Raw genomic sequence first — 21,071 nt, 5'->3', positions numbered from 1 at the left:
TTGCTGTTGTTGTTTGGTTTTGTTTTGTCTTTGTCCAGAAAAGGCTCTTTTGATAGAAAAGGTTGCCAGCCCCTGATCTAGAGCCAATATCTGTTTTCCTAGCAGTGTCAGTGTTAACAAATGCATGTAGATACATTTGTCATATACCACAAGCAAATGCACTCAAGCACAGACATACCAAATGTGCACATACTGAAATTTATTACCTTTCTACACAGGCCAGAATGCACCGACACCAACAGACACTGTGGAAAGATAATAAAAAGAGGTGACTGAGTGATTTTTAAAATGTTTTCTGTATCTACCAGGTGGTGATTCAAGGGCAACTTTCAGCTGACAGCAAGGCCTCTGAGGTCCTGGCCATCGATGACCTATCCTTCAGTCCCGGCTGTGTGACGGTGCCTGGTACTGCTACCATTAATAAAATCTCACTACACACACGGGACAAGTTCAGACCCTGACATTTTAAAATATCGGCACACATAAACAGACCGCCACAAACCTGTTTTGAATACTGATAACAGGGGAAGACACTAATGGAAGGGATTCATAACAGAATAACTGAATCATTAAAATAGTGCTTACTAGACATTTTCCTGCACTGAACATGGAGCAGTCACTGTCACAATGTATGGGTTTATTTATGTCTGCTATAGCACTCCGCCTGCAGCTCAGTGATGAATGTGATAAAGCCGAACATCTTGGCTGACAGCGTTTGATAAAGCACTGTCCTCTGGGTATTTTGGACATAATTTTAACATGTTGCCTTGGTGATGTACAGATATTTCAGCTGCGAGTGCAAACTGTAGCATCTTTACAGCTGCTGTTAGTCATCCAATATAGGATGATGTTCCTGCTCCCTGCCTGTAAAACAACAGTTGAGCTTTATTGATTGCCTCATTTAGGCTGGGAGCTGTGGGCTTTCATTTTTGGGGGGGTTTCTTTCCCTGATGGAGCATCAAGGCCAGAGTGTTGAGTGGAGACAGAGCTGCTCTAGAGAAATAATGTCACAGATTTAAGTCAGATGTCAGAGGTCTGAGTCAGCACCACAGTTTTTCAGGGATGTTTGGCAGGTGGTGAGCTCGAATTGCGAAGAAGGATTTTTACTGAATAAATACCTTCTAAAAGTCGAATAATTCCTAGTTTTTCATTCATTCATTAGTCATCAGGGAAGGTCTGCAGGCAGGCTGTTTAACCAGGATGATTTATGTGGCATAGATTACATATTTATTGTTAGTAGCAAGAGTGCTGGAGTAGGTTTTCCTTACTTTTTAGTCAACCATGAGGCTGGAATTTTTCCGTTTGTCTCCTACAGTGTGGTACATAAGGCCACAATAATCTTTTTTTTTTTTTGTGAGCATTTTCCAGCTCTTTGTTTTTATTTTGGCCCACAACTTTACAGGTGCACTCTCACTCTAAAGCTGGGCTCAGAGTACAGGAGTTTTCAGCTGTTTTTACCCTGATTCAACACCGGAGAAATCTGGTCTGGGACTTTGGTCGGCGCTGATGTTTGGCCGAGATTATTTCGTAAAGTGAGAGGTTTACAGATCCAGGCTTAATCTTTCTGAACTGCTTGCAGACTCAACGGGGCCGCCTTGATCATTTCAAACATGTTTGATATTTAGGATTTAAAAAAAAAAAAAGATGATTACAGTTATGATTATGTCAGTGCGGAGCAGCTTACAGTTTTGCCAAACAATGGTAAACATTCTAGCTTTTGAGGCTAATGTTAGCTAGCATACTACTGATGACACATAACAACCCATGTCCTCTGCATCTCCCCATCCATTTTCTCATCTTGTTTAGTCTCCTTTTCTTTTCTCTCCCTGTGAAGCATTGTTAAAATTACAGCAAGCTGTCACACCCTGTCAGTCTTCCCTTTGTTACATCTACCTCCCCATGAGATCACATGAGGGGGTGCATTCATGCTCCCTCTGGCACCATAGCTTTAATAATGTCCTGTAGTGCAGTGGTCCCCAACTGGTCCAGCCACGGGGTCCAGATTTCTCCTTAGTCATTAGTTTAAGGCCCACGCAGTTTATTATATTCAGCATCATACTTGCGTTTGGCCATGTAGTTGAGCTAGTTTGCTGTCTCTGTCAAGAACTGTCTGTTAGTCACCTACTCTACAGCAGGAGACGGTACTTTGAAATAAAAGCTCTGTGCTGGAAATTTACTGTTGCTGGAGCGACCCGGGTACGATTCAGGCCTGTGGCCCTTTACTGCATCTCATTCCCTCTTTCTCTTCCCAGTTCACGCTTTGCTTTATTATCAATTAAAAGCAAAAAAAATGCCCAAAAATGCTGCCATTGTCTACAGTGGAGTCTTAAACATTCCGCAGGGTTGTCAGTAAAATCCCCACGACTAAATAGATGGAGGAGGACTCGCTGACGGACAGGTCAGACTCAGGACTTGCATTATGCCTGGTACACACTACACGACTTTTCTGCCTGTTCTGAAAGTCACTATGTCACATTACACGATTGTGGAGTCATGAAATCGAACCATGACTTGACCGACAGACATGACACACTACATGATGATACTCACCAATTATCCCCGGTCGTCTTTCACGACGTGTGTGATGTCATTGTTTTATTCTTGTCCTATTTTTATTACTTTTACTATTATTTCAGTCACTGTGTCTGTTCATGTGCCAGCTGAAATGTTGTTGTAGTAATGTAAAAAGCGCCAGCAGATGGCAGGAGCTGTATTTGGAGTACCATACGCAAACACTCAAGCTACTGAATCCTCCATAACCAAGTTCCTCCAAATGTTTCACAGTATAAGCCTATTTAAAAAATGGAGGGATTCTCTCAGGCGAGGTTATAAGGGGCTTTTAATTTGAAACAAATTCAGGAAGTGTTGAGTTTGAAATGGTGGCGCAATATGTTAACTTTATAAAGACAACAGGAGCAGAAAAAAAGTAAATATATAAACACACAGAGGGATTAATAAATAACGGACCGTCTATAATGTAGTTTGTTTCAAATGAAGCTGGGAGCCTCGACAGTTGTGGTGAGTAAAAGCCCCGCCGCTATTTGTTAATGTTATTACTTTATGTCAGTCTCCATTATGAGGATGTACCATTGTTTGCTAGCTTGATGCTAATGACAGTAACGTTAACTCAGCGGATTGACAAAGTGCCTCTGCTGTTTCACATCATCATTTCCCCCTTTTACTCTGTGTGGTAACATCCCTAGAGGAAATATTAAAAACGCTGGGGTGTTGTTGTCATACAGTTGTCTACGGCAGCAGATCGTTCTGTGTTTCTACTGGTCAAAGTGACGGCTGTGATGGGAGAATTGGATCTCAGTGAAGGGCAAGTGGACCATAACTTTAATTTTGGAGACAAAAAATGTAGGCTTAGCACCCTGTGGTCCATTGCCCAATAGGAAATGTAGAATACTCAAAAGTACTTTAAAAGTTCTTGAGTTACTTTTCTCAGGGAGTAACATTGGAAGTACTTTAAAAGTACTTGAGTTACTTTACTCAGGGAGTAACACAGTAAAGTAACTGATTACTTTTCAAAAAAGTAACTCAGTAAAGTAACTTGATTACTTTTTAAGTAACCCTTACCCAACTCTTGTAGTGCGTGTGCAGGTTTGAGATTAGAGAGGAAAACATTTGTGAAGTTTCTTCTTATGTGCGTGATGCAAACTCATTTTTAGTAGTCTGAGCCCGGCTTATATGACTCGGCATGAATGCTGATGTTGCTCCGTGTCTGCTGAATGTATAAATGGGCAACTGTCTGTAGCTTGTTCACCATGTTATGTTTCTCATTTTTGGGTTTACAGCTTATTGAGCTAATTCCAAGTGGCTGAAAAGATGAATTAATGCAGCTTTAAGTAGAGTAAATAAGAGCAAAGGGAAACAGAATTAAGAGTCTGTGGGCAGCACCAGTCACCCTGGCACTTGGTCCTTTAGCTTCCATCTGTCTTCTGCTCCCAGCAGTGGATTCGTGAAATACTCCACACCTCAAAAAGCATGGCCGGTGTTATTATATAAAAAGAATGAAACCTGATGATGAACAGGTGTGTACAGTATGAGGCACAGAGCTGCTTAGATCTACACCCTAAACACTTCTTTTTAAAGTCAAAGCTCCAGCACTGTCACAAATACCAATGACATTTTGCTGCAAAGGGTTATAATGTATGACACGTCTGTATAAGCTGACCTATATATGTGAAGGAAGACAAGGATATTGTTTTGATATATGGCTCACATCTAATATTGCTAATTACATGTCATTACGGTCACTTGAAGAGCATTATTTATGTCCCATGTCCTTTAATTATCCATCCTATCCACCATATAGGCAGTAAACTTATTGAGTTATGGATTCACCATATCAAATCAGAATAAGTGCGCAGTAATAAATAATAACATTATAAGCACTGGATATTGGCCTATAATCAAATGGATGTGGGATGAAAATAAGACAAATTGATATTGTAAATTGTATGTTCAGCCAAAGTTTGACCCACCCTTTACGCCCTGTCATTATAAATCACACTCTTGTACATGTACAAGTGTCTTTGCATGTTTTAGAAATTAGCTGGCCACCATAAAATTTATTACGGCTTTTATATGCCTAATTGATATCCCCAATCATTTTTGCCTGACCTACTCTGAGGAATCTGTGCCCTACTGTCCCTTAATCATTTTATTAGATATTTTATCCTGCTCAGAGGAGCCAGCTGGGAAGACACTACTCAGAGGTGTAATACCCCAGTAGACAACCCTGTCTCTTAAAAATGATGCTTAAATTGTGCCAGATATGTAAATTAACTACATTAACTCAATATGTTGTATGCATGAAAATGTAATCCAGGTGGCATTTTGTTTCCTACAAGTGTCATTTTTTAGTGTTGTAAACATAGGAGACAAGGTTAGTGCAAAGGCACGAGACTAGTTCAATCAGGAGAAACAAGATAATATTCAATACAGAATATGAGTGTACAGATTAAGAGATGATTTGTGCTGATTAAGATTTAACAGAAGTCTTTGGTGTGGACACCTGAGGGGGATATTTTGTGATCGAGGGACAATTAAGCAGCAGCAGGATAAATCCCCCCATGGAGTCCAGACACTGGTGGTGGCTGATGACTCTGAGGCTGATGAGTACTGAGGCATATGAGGCTGATGAATCTGTAAAGACTAGGTGGTGACTGGGAGGTGGAGGGCACACACATGATGCGAGAAGGACTATGGCAGAGAAAGAAGCATATTGAAAATGAGGAGCAGTCAGATGATAGGCTGACACAGAAGGTCTGTGTCTGTGCTATTGGTCGATTGTGAATGAGCTGATGACTCAATTGACCTACCCACACAATGACACCTAGAGATAGTGAGTGAGCTTACGTGCAAGGAGTGAATGTCAGCGTGAGAAAGAAACTTACAGCCTGAGCATGAAAAGTATTGTCTTCCTGACTGAACTTTTACTCAAGCTTCATTTGTGCTTCTAAGCTGAATTTGTCAATACTTTCATATTAACAATGGATTAAATGACTAATGTGAGGTTGGGGGTTGCATGTTGCAGCCTAATGTAGTTGAAACAGCAGCCTGCCAAGCAACAAATGGCAGATGTACAAATAAGTGACTAGCCAGTGAACATAGCATTTAGCAGCCAAATAGTCAGATATTTCCCTCAGGAGTTGGTGTAGATTTAAACAGAGCTAAAAAGACATGGACCTTTTTCACAGAAGACATTTTGACATTTCATAGTAGGAAAAGCACAAGAATATTTCATAATATTAATGGTGGCTGCATTCCACTTAGGGTTGGCCGTGGTATTGTGCATGCTGGCTCACTGGAATACTTGATTGGGACACTTAATGGAGCTGAGGCGTCATTAATCTCGTCAGTTTCACCTGTGCCTTTCCTACTATGACAAGTCAAAATGTCTGCTGTGATAAAGGTCCATTATATCTGGCAGGTAGCCAGAAACATGACTTAAAATGAATGTTGGTCTGATCGCAACTGGATGTGTAAACAGGCCACTTTGCTAGATTGTTAGCTGTAGCAGCTTTATCAGGGGATTGGAAATAACATGTTGTCGATGTTGTGTTTACAGCTTGTTCCAGCTTGTCCCTCAAAGTGGATGATAAAATCTTTTAATACTGCTTTAAAGCCCCTACAAACCTGTGATGCCCTATTTACCATAGCATCTGTCAGAGTGAGGGCAACTTTTACTATGCCTTCACTGCTATGGCTGGAGGCATTATGTTCTTTGGGTTGTCCGTACGCATGTCCCATTCTTGGGATATCTCAAATTTTGCACAAACACCCACCTGGACTCAAGGATGAACTGATTAGATTTTGGTGTTCTAAGGTCAAGGTCACTGTGATGTCACCTTTGTCCCATTCTGTGAAACTGATATCTCTGGAATATTTTGAGGTGGTTTTCTGTTTTTTAAATTTGGCACAAACGTCCACTTGGACTCAAAGATGAACATGTCATTCTTTAACGGTCAAAGGTCACTGCGATCTCACATCTGTCCCATTCTTGTGAATGCGATATCTCAGGAACATTTCGAGGGAATTTTTCTAAATGTGGCACAAACGACCACTTGAAGTCAAAGATGAACATATCATTTTTTTAATGGTCAAAGATCACTGTGACCTCATACACTGTGGCCATAACTTAAGAATTCATACTCCTACAATGAAGAAAAATTCACACAAATGTCCAATATGATTGAATAATGAAGTGAAGACTTTTTATATCCCAAAGGTCAAAGGTCAACTTCACTGTGACATCACAATGTTCTGCAAAAACACTTTTCTGGCCATTATTTAACACCATAACTCAGAAACAGAAGGGGAGACATTGGTCAGACACTGAATTGGTGACACTAACCTTGTGTGTCCACCCTGAAACTGTGCTGATTGTATAGATCTTCTGTGCTGCTGGGTGGATATGTGTGTGAAGCATCCAAGTTTTAGAATTTGTAGCTTCTTTGCAGCAGCATCCATGTTTGAAGCATTGTCTACTGTCATGGCTACATATGAGTCTGGACAGACATTGATGTAAACTGTAACATGACTTAGCGGAGTAATGGCAGAGATTCTAGATCTCTCTTTAAGTAAATGAAATTACCTATTTGCCAGCATGGCTCAGCCCAAATTCAAAAAGTTAGTTCCTGCAGGATCTAAAGTAAGAAACCATTTACAGACTTATCATCAATAGCAAGCCAAAAGCCATTTAAAAAATGGACAGTTTTTCACTAATGTTTCCAATATTCCTTGTAAGCAGAATGAAATTGAATTCATTTAAGGGATGGGGTCTCGGACGTACTATTGATCAAAATATCTGAACTTCATTTATTACTTCACAGTTGAGTCTAATCTTCCATAACACAGCTAATGTACTTACTTTTCTCTGGACGCAGCTGAGCTCATCTATATTAATCCACCATGATCTCCCATGAGTGCTCTTTAATGATAAAATCGCTTGATAAGAGTCAGTGATAACAACTGGAGCTCTTTGTAGCTGGTGGGTCTGCACCTGATTTGATCTGGGTTATCAAAGTGCCTCTTGCATCTGAACAATGTCATACTGATTGTATTAATCTTTTCATTTTTGATTCCTGTTGCAGAGAGCAGTGTACCTCCTCCTCCTGTTTGCCCTCCCTCATTGTTCGCCTGTGGCAGTGGAGAGTGCATCGAGGAGAGCAAAGTGTGTGACTTCACCCCACATTGTCCCCATGGAGAGGATGAAGCCAGCTGCCGTAAGAACCTTGTTGCCAAGTAACCCATCCAAATAATCCACATCCTGTTTGTACGTTTGACCGAGAGCAGGATATATATTTATCTGCCAGTATGACGACAATGGCTGACATTTAAAGATTGTTTCCTGGTTTGGATTTTGACCAGAAGTTCTTTTTTTCCTGTTAGTTTTGCATTTGATTTGTCAGCATAGGCTGAAAAATAAAACCCAACCAGTCAATTTCCAGAATGTGAAAACTTTTATTAAATATTAAAATAACAACCTCTCAACAAGGTCTGTGGAGTTGCACAGTGGGATGAAGTTTATAATCCTATTTCATTTTTTTTGTTTAGTTCATGTTAAAACCACAAATTTTATTTTCTGAGAAATACATTTTTTTCTGTCAGTTCAGTGGATGGGTAGAAATACTACAATACCCATGAGCGTTGACTGTCATTGCTATAGAGGAGAAGCCAGTCAGAAGGGTAGTGAATTCAAAACTCCTTGTCATTAAACAAAACCTGGTGACATAGTTGCTGAATAATCCAAATAAACCCAGAATACAAAAATTTGATTTCTTATATGATATGAAAAATTCATATTGTGATACTCGCAATATTTCGACTTTTTGACATAGTGACGTCATACTGTTACCCATGGCAACAACAAACATGGCTGAAAGTCATCATATCCACATTACTGATGAATATTTATATTAATACTCAACCCTACATTATCGTCTTATATGGATATTACAGTATTTGGTCAGAAATATTGTGATTTGATTTTCTCCATATCACCCAACCCTATTTAAACTACTGGTTGTATTGTTAGTTGCTGAAATGCACCTTGGGAGGTATAGTTTTCCAGCAAAGTTTTTATGTGCAAAGGCTTGTACTTTGAAAGAAATCGAAATTTTCCACTGCAGTTGTTAATCTTTTGTCCTGAAGATTTGATTTGAGAGTTTCATGTCCAGCTAAGTCATAAAAGTGTGTGTTACAGTGCTCTGAAGCTTTTGATCACATCACACAATCCTTCTCAGCAGATGGATTTTATCTAGTTGTCATGAAACTGTAGATTTTTTCCATTTTTCCTAGCACTTTAAAGAGCACTTTAAATGTTGCGTTTGAAAATGTGTTCTTGACCTTGTGAAAGGAAGCTGACACAACAGTTTCACCACAGGGATCCATCAGTAGCTGCTCTGGAGCTTTCAATCAGTATCATACAAAAGAATTCACTTTCAGTCTGAACTTTATTTTAATAATTTCCCCTCTCTCTACTTATTCAGCCTCTGAGTGCGACTTTGAGTCTGGTTCTTGTGGTTGGAATGAGCTCACCCTTGACGATGGCTTTGACTGGGTGTGGGGCTCTTCTGTGGAGGTGCCTCCATACGACCACCCACCACCTGCGGACCATTCTACAAACAGCACTGAAGGTAAAGAAACACCACCACACATGTTTATTAGCACTGCTGCCATCTGTAATATGCAGCCACTGGAATAAGAATAGAAACGCGATGAGCCGATAAGATCATCTCACTGTGTCCAGGGTGTGTGGTCAGAAATAAGTGGCAAAAGATAATATTATCTTGGGATGGAATCAGGGTTTTGTGCAAGGAAAGAAAATCCCTTGTCTATGTGTTTTTGAGAGATAAGCACTTCACGGAGAAATGCTTTCTCAGCCATCTGAATAATAGAAAGGAAATCAACATATGGTGTACTCATTCTGAATATTAACACCTCATCATTCAGTGAAATACACAACACTATGCTGTCCTTGGTTCTCGGACCACAATGTGTTACTGTATATTATGCCTCATTACATCTTTATTGCTTATTATTTTCTCCACATCTAACCTCCAGAAGACATTTTAGGGACAGATTTATGGTTTAACAAGAAATTTTGTTGTGAACTGACTTGATAACATCCAGTTTTTTTAGCCTCACCATCTGTTGTTTTGTTATGTACATTGTGTGAACATGCTGTGAAAGGATGCTCTGTTAGGTTCAGATTTGGAGGCAGTGCAGGCAGTGAACTGAAGTCCCTGTTATGTTTCTGGGAAGCATCTTCATATGCTTCGAGCTTTGTGAAATGACACGTATCCTGGTGGGAGCATATGTTGGAGGGTTTAGAAAATATGGCTGTGACCATTCAAAGATTCAAAACAAAGTGCAGGTATGTGGCGGTGTTCACACTGTGTTTATTTGGCAGTCAGACACCTAATAGGAGCCAAGAAAACTTTCTAACTCCATCACAATACCACCTCATACTGTGCAGCATCGGGCAGAATGGATTCCCGGATTCTTGTTGTTCTAACCTCACCATAGACCTGGTGTCATCTTCCTTATTAAGCTGTTTTAATGACGAATGCATTACCGCTGCACTGCCTTACACAGCAAAACACAGTAGCTGTGTCTGTGCTGCTGATGGACAGTCAGATAGAGCTAACGTTACTGTAATGCAAGTGAGAAGAAAGAACTGGAGCACACTGATCAATTTATAGCCTTTAATACTGCAAAGACTAATGTTTCAACTGTTGAAGACACAGCAGTGTTGAACCATTAGTCTGTTTGCACTATTTAAGTCTATAAACCGATCATTGTGCTCCAGTCCTTTCCTCTCTCTTGGAAAATCTCTGTCTTTGAGCTGTAAAGCACCTGATTTGGCTGCATGCTGTTGGATGATGCACCGGGAACCCTGTTACAGTTACATTTAATCCCTTTGAGCTAAGGATTAAATTACTCTTACATGGGTTCTTCAAAGGCAGTACATTTTTAGGTTAAATAATCAGCATAAGGTTAAAGCTCCCATAGCATATAAAGTCAGATTTCCAAGTCTTTTTTGATATAAGCTATAGGTGCTGTATAAATGCTGTAAAAGCATCCAGTATGATGTAACCGCAGAGAAATGTACAAAGTTCATATTCAGAAACTGTGCCTTTAAATGAGCCGTCAGGACTTGTGAAGTCAAAACTCTACCATATAGACCATTTTAAACCTGAAACATAGGCTGTATCCAAAATCACATATAACTCCCTATCCACCTTATTTTTCACGGAAACACGGAGGCAAAACAGAACGCAGCCAGCTTCCTTTTTTTTGTGCGACACTTCCGGTCCAGCACTCTTACCACTGTGTAAATGGGAATCCCCTTGTTGTTTACCTTGCTGAGTTTAGCTATATATATATATGTATATATCACATTTTTCACGTCACTATATCACCGATTAGACTAATCTGATGTTTGTAAAGTCTATAAACACAATGACTGAACAAACATTAGTATTTTCTCTGTGTGTAATTAATAACATTGTTATCGTAGATTAGCTGGGCTAACCGTTAGCTGTTAGCCATTCCGTGTCTGTAATAACTCACTGAACTCACAAAGTGGCCCGTGAAAAAAATATTTTCTCCAGCAGATGTCTTAGTTACAACATGATTGAGCTAATTGGAGTAGTTTCATGTCGTATCCGACAACGGGAGGCTTTTAACGGATGACGATCCTGATGTTAGCTTTGCTGCTAGTGTTAACGTTAGCTGTCCCTGTCAGCTGCAGCCACTGATGCTTTCTAGACATCGTGATTTCCCAAAACTGAATAAATACCACACATAGCAACACAAAACTGCTTTGCTAGCTCAATCATGTTGTAACAGCTGGATGGTTGATGCGTACATGCTGATTCGGGTGCTATCAGAGCCGATCCGCGCATCACTATGGCTTAACGATCAACTCAGTCAATTAAAACAACCCGTCCTGTGTTAGGAGTGTATGTCGCTGACAGAAAGAAAGAAAGAAAGAAAAGGGAAAAAAAGATAGAAAAGCAGCGTACACCTCACTTCTCACAGTTGCGCACACGTGTGGCTGGCATGCAGAAGCATGGTCTGTGTGTCGAGGGTGCGAGCCGCAGCTGCTCAGGTAGAGAGGCTATGTAGCCCGGTGTGTTTTTTCGCTGATTCGGTTCTGCAGGTTCTCTGCTGGTACACTGGAGATGGGGATCAAGCAGTTTGTCTCACTCGGGATAGATTGTGCTTTTTTGGTTCATAGTTTATGATTGACGTATGATTTATTCGCGTTTAGAGGGAATAAATTTCCGTTATAACGGAAACGTGGGCACAGTTATCTAACGTTATGCAAAATACACAGACTAGCTAACTAACTAACTAACTAACTAACTGATTGAATAACATAAACAACTGAAAATTGAAAAAAAATTAGCTTGCACCGTTAGCTCCGGTAAGGGAAAGCATGAGGGAAAGTGGCTGACCGGAAGTCACGCACAAAAAAACGGAAGTTGATCACTATTTACATCCGTGTTTGAAAATAAGGTGGATAAAGTGAGCAAGGAGCAGTGAATGAGTGAATGATTCTGGACACACCATAAACATTCTAAATGGGTCCTGTTGTATTTTGTGTTGGAATGTTTTGCATTGTATCTGAATGACACTTGATGCCATGAGGCCCAAAAAGACTTTTTATCATACAATACGATACGATACGATACGATGCGATACGATGTGATGAGATACAATGTACTTCATTGTACCCGTAGGGAAATTCACCTTGGACTCTTTTTCCCTTAGATGGACACTTTTTTTTTATGAGCGACTTGTTTCATTATAGAGATTTGACATGTTTGGTCCTATGACATTTTGAAAGTCTAGAAGAGCCGCACAATTATTTATTTTTTACAATTTATTTTATCCCTATTCAAGATAGTGGAGCGTTAAACTGGAAATAGATGGCTAGGTTGGCAAAAGTCTCAAGTGCACTATCCTCTGTGGGCCCAGTGATATAGAAGATCTGGGTAACTTTACACCTGGGATGTTGAACTTTTTGGCTTCATGTGCCACCGAGCAACTTTCATAGAAAATACACCAGGTCCCGCCACGCTGCATCCTGTTGCCTAGCAAAAATATAGAAAATATAGAAAGTGCAGCTACAGTGCCCTTCTATGTTGCCAACTCTTTTCCAATTAAAATGAGTTAGTACTAGCTCCAAACGTTGCTAAAAGATGCCAGATAATGTCATCTGCTGGTTTGCATATCAGTGACACATTGCACATTGATGGAAGCATTAGAATTTAAAAAAGTCACTGAATTTGATTTAATGGAAAAATCCTCAATAAAATATTTGAATAGTATGACAGCCATGGCCCTTATACAATAGTGCACCACTTTCTCATGCTTCCAATCCATAAAGCGAGAGCGTCAGGGTAACCACAGAAACTCACTACAGCTGAACTCCCATGGTAAGTGGCATCTCCTCTCCTCCTGCCTGTCCCACAACTGCATGGCACTGGAGGAGAGAGGGGGAGAAACCCCTTGTTGGGCTGCAGTTACATTGAGCAACTTGTGTGGGAGTAAATTTTAATATCTCTCTTCCATTGATGATCTGAACAAGTTGTTAAATTTGTTGCTTTTTAGAAATAAAGTCGCTAAGAAGGTCTGAAAAGTCATTAAATCTAGTGAGAAAGTTGCCAAGTTGGCAACACTGGTGCCATTTCAGTCATCCTCCCTGCTGTAATGACAGTGCAGAGACGCCAAGAGGCAGATGTGAAAGACGGGGAAATACTGACCCATCAAAGCAGACTGGGCTTTTTTGGCTGGGGAGCTTAAAGAGACAGGCACCAAAATGGAGTATTTAGATGATGTGTGAATACAGGTATATTTAGTCAGACAGTATGAGAAAAATAATGTGTTTTTTAACATTAAAGCATTTAAACATGTTCTCATAGAAACCAAATTACAAGAATTAATCTGCGAATGAGCATAATATTGAACCTTTAACAGCTTTTCTGTGTGTTGTGTGTGCAGTTTGTCAGCCTGAAACATTAAACCCTGTATTTATAAGGAGGTGCATCCTCATGTTGTGTGTAGGAGTGTAACCCAGCATGGTTTGTTGAGTTGTGTGAAATGAAATGGCCCTCTGCGTATCATTGCAGCACCAAGTACTTATTTGCACATTTGCAGCCCGGCTGTTAGCAAACAAGCCTTGTTGTTGTCCTCTGACCTGTCTCATCAACAAGACACTGTTGGCATGGTGACTGCAGTCGACAGGTTATGTTTTGTTTATACCTTGATTCTTAATATACTCTCTTGACATTGTTGTGCACGGAAATCCCAGAGAGAGAGGTATTTCTGACAGGGTGAAATTGACCCATCTGGCAATCAGAAGGATAAGCGAAGGCGTTTAGTCGAATAGTGAATGATCCTCTTGACTGTCTGCATCCGTTTTGGCTTTTTCAACTGACTGAACAAGTTGTTTGCAACAGTGAGTGTATGTGTGTGTGTGTGTGTGTGTGTGTGTGTGTGATTAAGTAGATGTTGAATATGGTTTGAATAGTAATTGTCGTCTCACTCACTGCAGGCCACTTCATGTTTATATTGAAGAACAGTAGCAGTCTTTATCCAAGGGCTGTTCTCCGAGGACCCTGGTTCAAACAGTCTGCCTCCAGGTGTACCATGACCTTCTGGTGAGAGTCACACTGTTGCTTCCTTTTCTCCTCTTTAAAGTTGCTCAGCATGACTCGCTATCATAACCAGAATCTGTAGATCCACCTGGAATTTCAGGCTTTTTCCACTGGCTGTCTGTCTTCCTCTTTGCTTTTCTTGATCTTTTTCCCTTTCCTCCAACCATCATTCCACCTGTCTCAGCCCTGCTCTCTCAGCATATCTTATTTCACAGTCAAACACAATGAGAAGATTCGCATCTGAATCTGTCATGTTTCAGCAGCTTTATGGCCTGTAAAAGTTTATGTCAAATGACAGATTTTATTTTTCCACCGGATGATTGGAGGGATATTCCTGCCAGAGAGGGGCTGGAGGTTTATAAATTTCTTTTTTTTTCTGCAGTGTAATCAAAAGCCCTCATGTATTATATCCAGCAAGCATATGCATTTTCACAAGAGGAATCTGTGATTTATAGTATCTGATCTGTGGAAATCATTTTAAAAGTATAATACAACAGAATGCACACATTGCAGTTCTGGAATATTATTGTCAGTAAAATTCTAGCTCCACTCTCTCCCACATCTCCTCCAGGCATTATAACTCAGGTATATCTGTGGGGGCTGTAGACATGTACCTGCGAATTGCCGGAGACCAAAACAACACCATCATATGGAGGACTCTGTACGACCAGGGAGCACGCTGGAACCAGGTCACCGTACAGCTGGGACGCATCACCCAGCCCTTCCAGATCGCTCTGGGTAAGATCAACCTCGGTGTGTTTGATGGGGTCTCCGCCTTGGATGATGTCACCTTCAAGAACTGTTCCATGCCCCCTGCGGTGGTGGAGTGCCCCACGCACACACATTTCCACTGCGTGCACACCAAGGTGTGTGTGGAGCACTTGCAGCTATGTGACCTTGTGGATGACTGCGGGGACGGATCAGATGAGGAGGGATGTTGTGAGTGTCTCTTTTGCTTGCAAATATTCAGTGGTGGAAGGAATACTCAAATTGTTAGAGCAAAATTGATTTTGCACATCAAAGCCTGTATACAAAACCTTTTGTGGCTTCAGAAAATACATTACCCCAAGGCCTAGTACACACATGCATGGTTATTTTTTTTAAATGTAACTTTTCCTGTGCATTTTGGCCTTTTGTTCACATGCCAGCTGCACTTTAAGTTGCTGTAAACAAACCTTTGTAAAACTCCAGGGAGAGGATTTTCAGAAACATTTTCAGGATTGACATGTAGGCTTGTAGCATCAGAATATGCGCTATTATCTCCTTTGTGAGGTGTCATAAATGAGGCAATATTTTGTGCAATGGCAAATGTGACCTAATATGTTAACACATAAATGTACAGCTACTCTTCCACTATATCGAGAAACAGAGGCTTCAGAAAGCACTATGAAGGTTACTGCTCCAGGAAGCCTTACAGTAGTAACTTTTTCTAAGGCTTCTGATTTGCCAACAAGGTCTTCTTCTCCTCCTCTGTTTCTTTTTCTTCTTCTTCTTCTTCTGCTTTGCGTGATTGGCCAGCATGGCTCGAAGGTTAGGGTTATATGGCCACCTGTTGTTGGCATGCTCTTGACAGCGGAAGAAAGAGATTGTTTTTAAACCTTGCTTGTGTGGACAGGATTTGACTTTTTTAGAATGAAGGAGGAAAAACTCAGTTATTAAAATAACCTGTGTACATGTGGACTGGGCCCAAAAGACGTCACTTCAGGGACCATACACATGCTGCGTCTTTAAAACGCGAGGTTGCGAGATACTTTTGTATCAGCTTTCAAGGGCACAGAGGAAGGTTGCGTCTGAGGTTGCTAAGCAACCATAACCTGCACTGTATCATAGCCTACTTACCAGAAATCCTGAGTGCAGAGCTGATCTTCATCCAGGTGCTGTTGTAAGTGTGTATTAGGCCAAAAATGTTGTCTGTGGGACAGATGTAAAGCTCTGGCAGCTCTGCACTAAAATGATCAACTTTTTCATATTTACCACAGACTATATTATATATTATATAGATATTTATGGGAGAAAGGAGAGATATCTGTTGGCTGTGATTGGTTGGTTCTCAGGGTGCAGCCATTGCGTCTACATTGAAAACAATTAATGTGACGGTGAAAAAAACGTGGCATGTGTACAGCCCCTAAGTCAGCGCCAGTGGGGAATGAAGACTGCAGATTTGAAAATGGAAAAAAGAAACTGGGCTTATAGAGAAAGAAATGAGCTTACCAGACCTCTGTAGCACGCTTCCCATCTCTGCTTGAGGCTATTGGCTCTAGGCAAAATTAGTCGCTACGAGCAAAACACACTCGAACATTAGACCAGACTGTTGGTGGTTGAGTTGCATTGTGGGCAGGCACCTGGTTTAGACAAGTAAAATGCGTGGAGGGGAAAAAAAAGATGATATCTCTTCTTTTAAATTGTCTGACAGGAGTTACAATGAGTGCAGAGTGCAATGCTAAATCAGTGCCCAGCAAAAGAGCACTGCAAGTACTTTCTGCTAAATGTACTTTAAGCATCAAAAGTAAAAAAGCTCATGCGTAAAAATTCCCCCTGTGGTTATTATTATTATTGTATATTAATTACTGCATTACTAGTACTGATGCATTAATGTGTAAAAAGCATTTTATTGTTGTACCTGGTGAAGGTGAAGCTAATGTGAACATTTTTAATAAATTGTTAGGTACAGTCTATAACAGTGTATCATATTTTTATTGTAGTTGTCAAGAAATAACTGTAGAAGAGTAAAAAGAACAATATTTCCCTTTGAAATGTAGTGGAGTAGAAGAATAAAGTGGAATAAAATGCAAACATTCAGTTGTACAAATTCAAGTATACAGTACAAATACCTCAAAATTTTGTTTTCTATTCTCAGTGTTCATTTATGTCCTGTCATGTCTCACAGCTCCAGAGCTGCAGTGTAACTTCGAGCATGGCCTGTGCAGCTGGAAACAAGAACAGAGTGGAGGCGATGTGTTTGACTGGACCCGTACCCGAGGCCCCACCCCGACCTTCAGCACGGGGCCCTGGAAGGACCACACACTGGGCACCAGCTACGGCTACTACCTCTACATCGAGTCCTCCATCCCCCAGGAGTTTAAGGACACGGCTGTGCTGCTGAGCAGAGTCTTCCAACCGACCCATCATCGCGGCAAGGACCCCAACAGGTCCCGTCACCGCTGTGTTTTCCGCTTCCATTACCACATGTTCGGCTCACATGTATTCTGCCTGGCAGTGTACATCAGGACCACTGCTACAGGTCGTGGGCAAATGCTGTGGGTGCGATATGGGAACCAAGGAAACCTCTGGTACAGGAAGACTCTCTACCTTAGCAGCGCTCGGCCTTTCCAGGTAACCAACCAGAAACTGATCCAAAATGGGGAATAAAATCTGTTTTTAATGTGTTTAGGTTTCTGCTTTATAGTTTGTCATTCAAGTGTGCAGAATCAAATGTTATTTCTTGAGGCCATGACACATCAAGCCGACGGTCGCTCATCTGTCAGTGTTGGGCCATTGGTGAATGCCTGACGCCTATAGTTTTAGCGGTGCTTCCCATACCATTGGCACTAGTCAGCCCTTGTCGGCTGTTTTTTTAACAGATTCAGCATTAATTGAGTGAGTAAAATCCCTCTGATTGGCAGTTCAGCTCAGTAAACAAGGCAAGAAATGAAAGTGAGGAAAGTAAACAAACTGCTAAAGTCAAGAAGACGTGAGATTGAAACAAACTTGTTGTATTAGGAAAGATCATGTTTTTAGTCGCAGAAATATTTTTAATTGTTTGTGATATTGTTTGATAGCGCATGATACATATCCTTTGTTCTTTAAACATAACATTGTGTTGTTAATGTGCTAACTGGCTAACTAGCATCTTGAATCTGTCCGGTTGGTCTTCTTGTTTCCCTTTTTGAATAGCGAATATGGATTACTGCTGCCTGCTGGTATGAGAGTTTATTCCTCACACAACATACGGACTAGTCGGCTGTTGGTTGGAGTCTTTGCGGTGTGTTCACTGCAACTTTCTGGCTGAGATACGGGCAATGTGGCGTGAGGCAACCGGCGGTCTGTGTCACCAATAGTTCTTTGATGTAGGTTTGGTGTGTCTGGGCCTTTACTTTAAAATAAGTCAGAAGACGTATCCTTTGCATTCCTTAAAAAATGTAATCACTGACACTGAAGACAAGTTTATCATTTTAGGTGAGAACCATGAAGGTTTCTTACTGTGTTACTGATGCTTTCAGCAGTAATTTAATGTTGTGGGTGGTTAAAGTGGAGCTAGCTTTAATTTCATTATATAGTGTTGGGTAGTTTACTATAGTACCACTTGTAGTCAGCTCACATCCCACTCTGAATCATTTACATTTAGTCCCCTAGTGCAATAAAGGATAGAGACCTGAGTCACAGGTAAACACAGCTCCTCAGCAGGGAACAACAAAACACTAGTGAAGCAAAGAGTTTGTGTTTAAGAGTGCACTACAGCTTTGCATGATGAAGATCTATTTAATAGCTTCACTACTCGGCATCGATCCCTCAAGATGGATGTTGTGTTGTCATTACTCATGAGTGAGTATAACTTGAGAGGCGGTTAAAGACTTTTCTTCCACTATGGCATTGAAAACAGGAGCTCTGTTTGTCAAGTTAATTTACTGCAGAAAGGGTAAAAGTGGAAAAAAGAAGAGACACTGATGAATTGAATTCAGACTCAGGCTGATCTATTTGCTCCCACAGTGGGCATGTTGCCATAAAATGAAGTATTTTGATCTGACATCTCAAACCTGAAACACAACTATCGCACATATGAAAGCACCGTCTTGGCCTAGAGCATCTAACGAACACTGAGAAAAAGCATGAAAAAAGCATCAAGAGCTTAGCGGCTCTTTGCCAAGGTGGAAATGGCTGGTTATTGGAAAAATATATCAAAACATGTTTGCAAAACATTGCTGCTTGAATCATGCTAATGTGACATTCAGCGTAAAAACTTCAAGTAAACACTCACATAGTGCCTCTTCCAGATATCGCTTCAAATAAACACTTAACAGGCTTTCGTCATTTACTTGATACGCTTTTTCCTTTACTTTTATTTTTGAGGTCCAAGCTGTTTTCTTTGAAAACTAACATCAGACTCTCTTTGTTCAACATTTCCAAATTATGTTCCACTTCTTGGCAATGACACAGAGTCAACAGACCTGGTGGCTGCTGACACAACTCATCTGAAGCAATAATCTTTTAGCTAATGATTTGTTGCACTGGAAAGCTGCTGACAAATCTTAAAATTCAGTGTATGTAGCATCACTTACTGGCAAGCAGGCAAGAAAATACACTCAAATACTTAAACTGTATTAAAGCAGCAGCACATAGAGGTGCTTTTCAAAATGTTGGGGCCACTTGATTTTGTGTGTAAATGGAAAAAATAGCTGCCCGAATGTAGATCATTATCACACATGTGCAGTTAATAACTATAATGACTGCAAACCATTAAGGTGCCACGTGATGTTATGCCATTATTGCTTACTGGAAATGGATTTAAAAATAGCTAGTGCATATTGTTAGTCTCAATTAATTTTTTGTTGTTTGTTGTCATATTCTCTTTTGTCAGATTTTGATAGAAGGCACAGTTGGAGATGATTTTAATGGAGACATTGCCATTGATGACCTTTCCTTCCTAAACTGCGACCCATATGAAGGTAGATGATTATGCCATTACAGAAAATGTGATTTTTAGGACAATATCTGTGCTCTCCTAATTCTCTCCTGCTGATTTGTGTTTTCTACCATGCTGTGTTCCAGGAGAGCTCCCCACAGTGAATAGCACGACCCCTGCAGTGACCACTCCGGCCCCCACAGTTCAGCCCCACAGCTGCCCTGATGGAGAGTTTGTGTGTGGTGCACACGGGGAGTGTGTATCCAACAGCAAAGTGTGTGATTTCAGACGGGATTGTTCTGATGGCTCGGATGAATTAAACTGTGGTAAATATTTATCGGTTCCATACAGAAAGTTGTCATTATTTCAGTATAATAACAACAGTAATCACAATGCTGTATCTTGTGTTTCCTGCCCTTCTCTACTGATCTACCTTTCTCTGTCTACAGTCAAGGAGCGGTGTGATTTTGAAGGCGGTGACACCTGCGGTTGGAAGACTGTCGACTCCTCTTTAGTCCCAATCCACGCATTTCGCTGGTCACCTGACCAGGGGGAGAGCATTCATGATGGAGAGCAGTACCACCGTCCTATTAATGACCACACCCTGTGAGTACCAGCAACCACAAACAAGAAGTCAATTAATCAGTCAACTGAAAAATTACTATTGATACAGATTTTTTTTTAATCAAAAATGCCAAACACTCTAAAGCCCCTTTTTTCTTTAGAGATTATACAATATGGCCGTCTTTGCTTTTTAGCACAGAACCAAACAATGGCGGCATAAATCCACTCCACTGTGTGAATTTTAGGCAGCATGCCAGGGTTCCAAAGGCAAAAGAGGTGTGATGGTGTGACATGAGACATCGGCCTCTAGTGTGACTTATAACATATACACTGGCCATGGGTTATAAACAATAACAATGGAGTAACATGGCGATAACTGTCCCTGTTATTTGGCAGCTGGTCTCGTCTTCTGCTCAGAGGGTAAGGAGCTCCCGAGACCTCAGTGTTTTCTCAGTTTCCGACATTTTTGGCTGCTGCTCTTCTTGTTTGAGTTAGCTGCTAACTGCCATCAGCTGCTTGAAAATTCTAGGTAGTGGGTTGCACAAGATGTTGTCAAAACATCACACCGGTCCTGTCCCTTTTACACAAATGTCGATTTGGCGCTGTTACTACCTCTGCTGCCAACCTGAAGGTGAGACAACTCTGTCCCACCACTCTATGATCGTTCCTTTTATAAAGAACAGTGAGTTGGAAAAACAGCATGACAT

At 40.8% G+C, this 21,071-nt stretch overlaps 1 protein-coding gene across 2 annotated transcripts in view; it reads left to right on the top strand.

The window, feature by feature from the left end:
* malrd1 (MAM and LDL receptor class A domain containing 1) overlaps window positions 1–21,071 on the top strand; it is a 99,671-nt gene that overhangs the window by 8,946 nt on the left and 69,654 nt on the right. For both annotated transcript variants that reach the window (XM_033639494.2, XM_033639493.2), the window contains exons 5-13: window positions 309–405; window positions 7,602–7,733; window positions 9,000–9,146; window positions 14,078–14,183; window positions 14,752–15,119; window positions 17,068–17,513; window positions 19,756–19,843; window positions 19,947–20,126; window positions 20,250–20,406. In XM_033639494.2, coding sequence (XP_033495385.2) covers window positions 309–405; window positions 7,602–7,733; window positions 9,000–9,146; window positions 14,078–14,183; window positions 14,752–15,119; window positions 17,068–17,513; window positions 19,756–19,843; window positions 19,947–20,126; window positions 20,250–20,406 — 1,721 coding nt within the window. The remainder of the gene's footprint in view (window positions 1–308; window positions 406–7,601; window positions 7,734–8,999; window positions 9,147–14,077; window positions 14,184–14,751; window positions 15,120–17,067; window positions 17,514–19,755; window positions 19,844–19,946; window positions 20,127–20,249; window positions 20,407–21,071) is intronic.

This window comes from Epinephelus lanceolatus, chromosome 20 (assembly GCF_041903045.1).
Source record: "Epinephelus lanceolatus isolate andai-2023 chromosome 20, ASM4190304v1, whole genome shotgun sequence".
Lineage (NCBI taxonomy): Eukaryota > Metazoa > Chordata > Actinopteri > Perciformes > Serranidae > Epinephelus > Epinephelus lanceolatus.
Note: the sequence above shows the minus strand (reverse complement) of the source record. Positions and strands in the feature narration are given on the sequence as shown.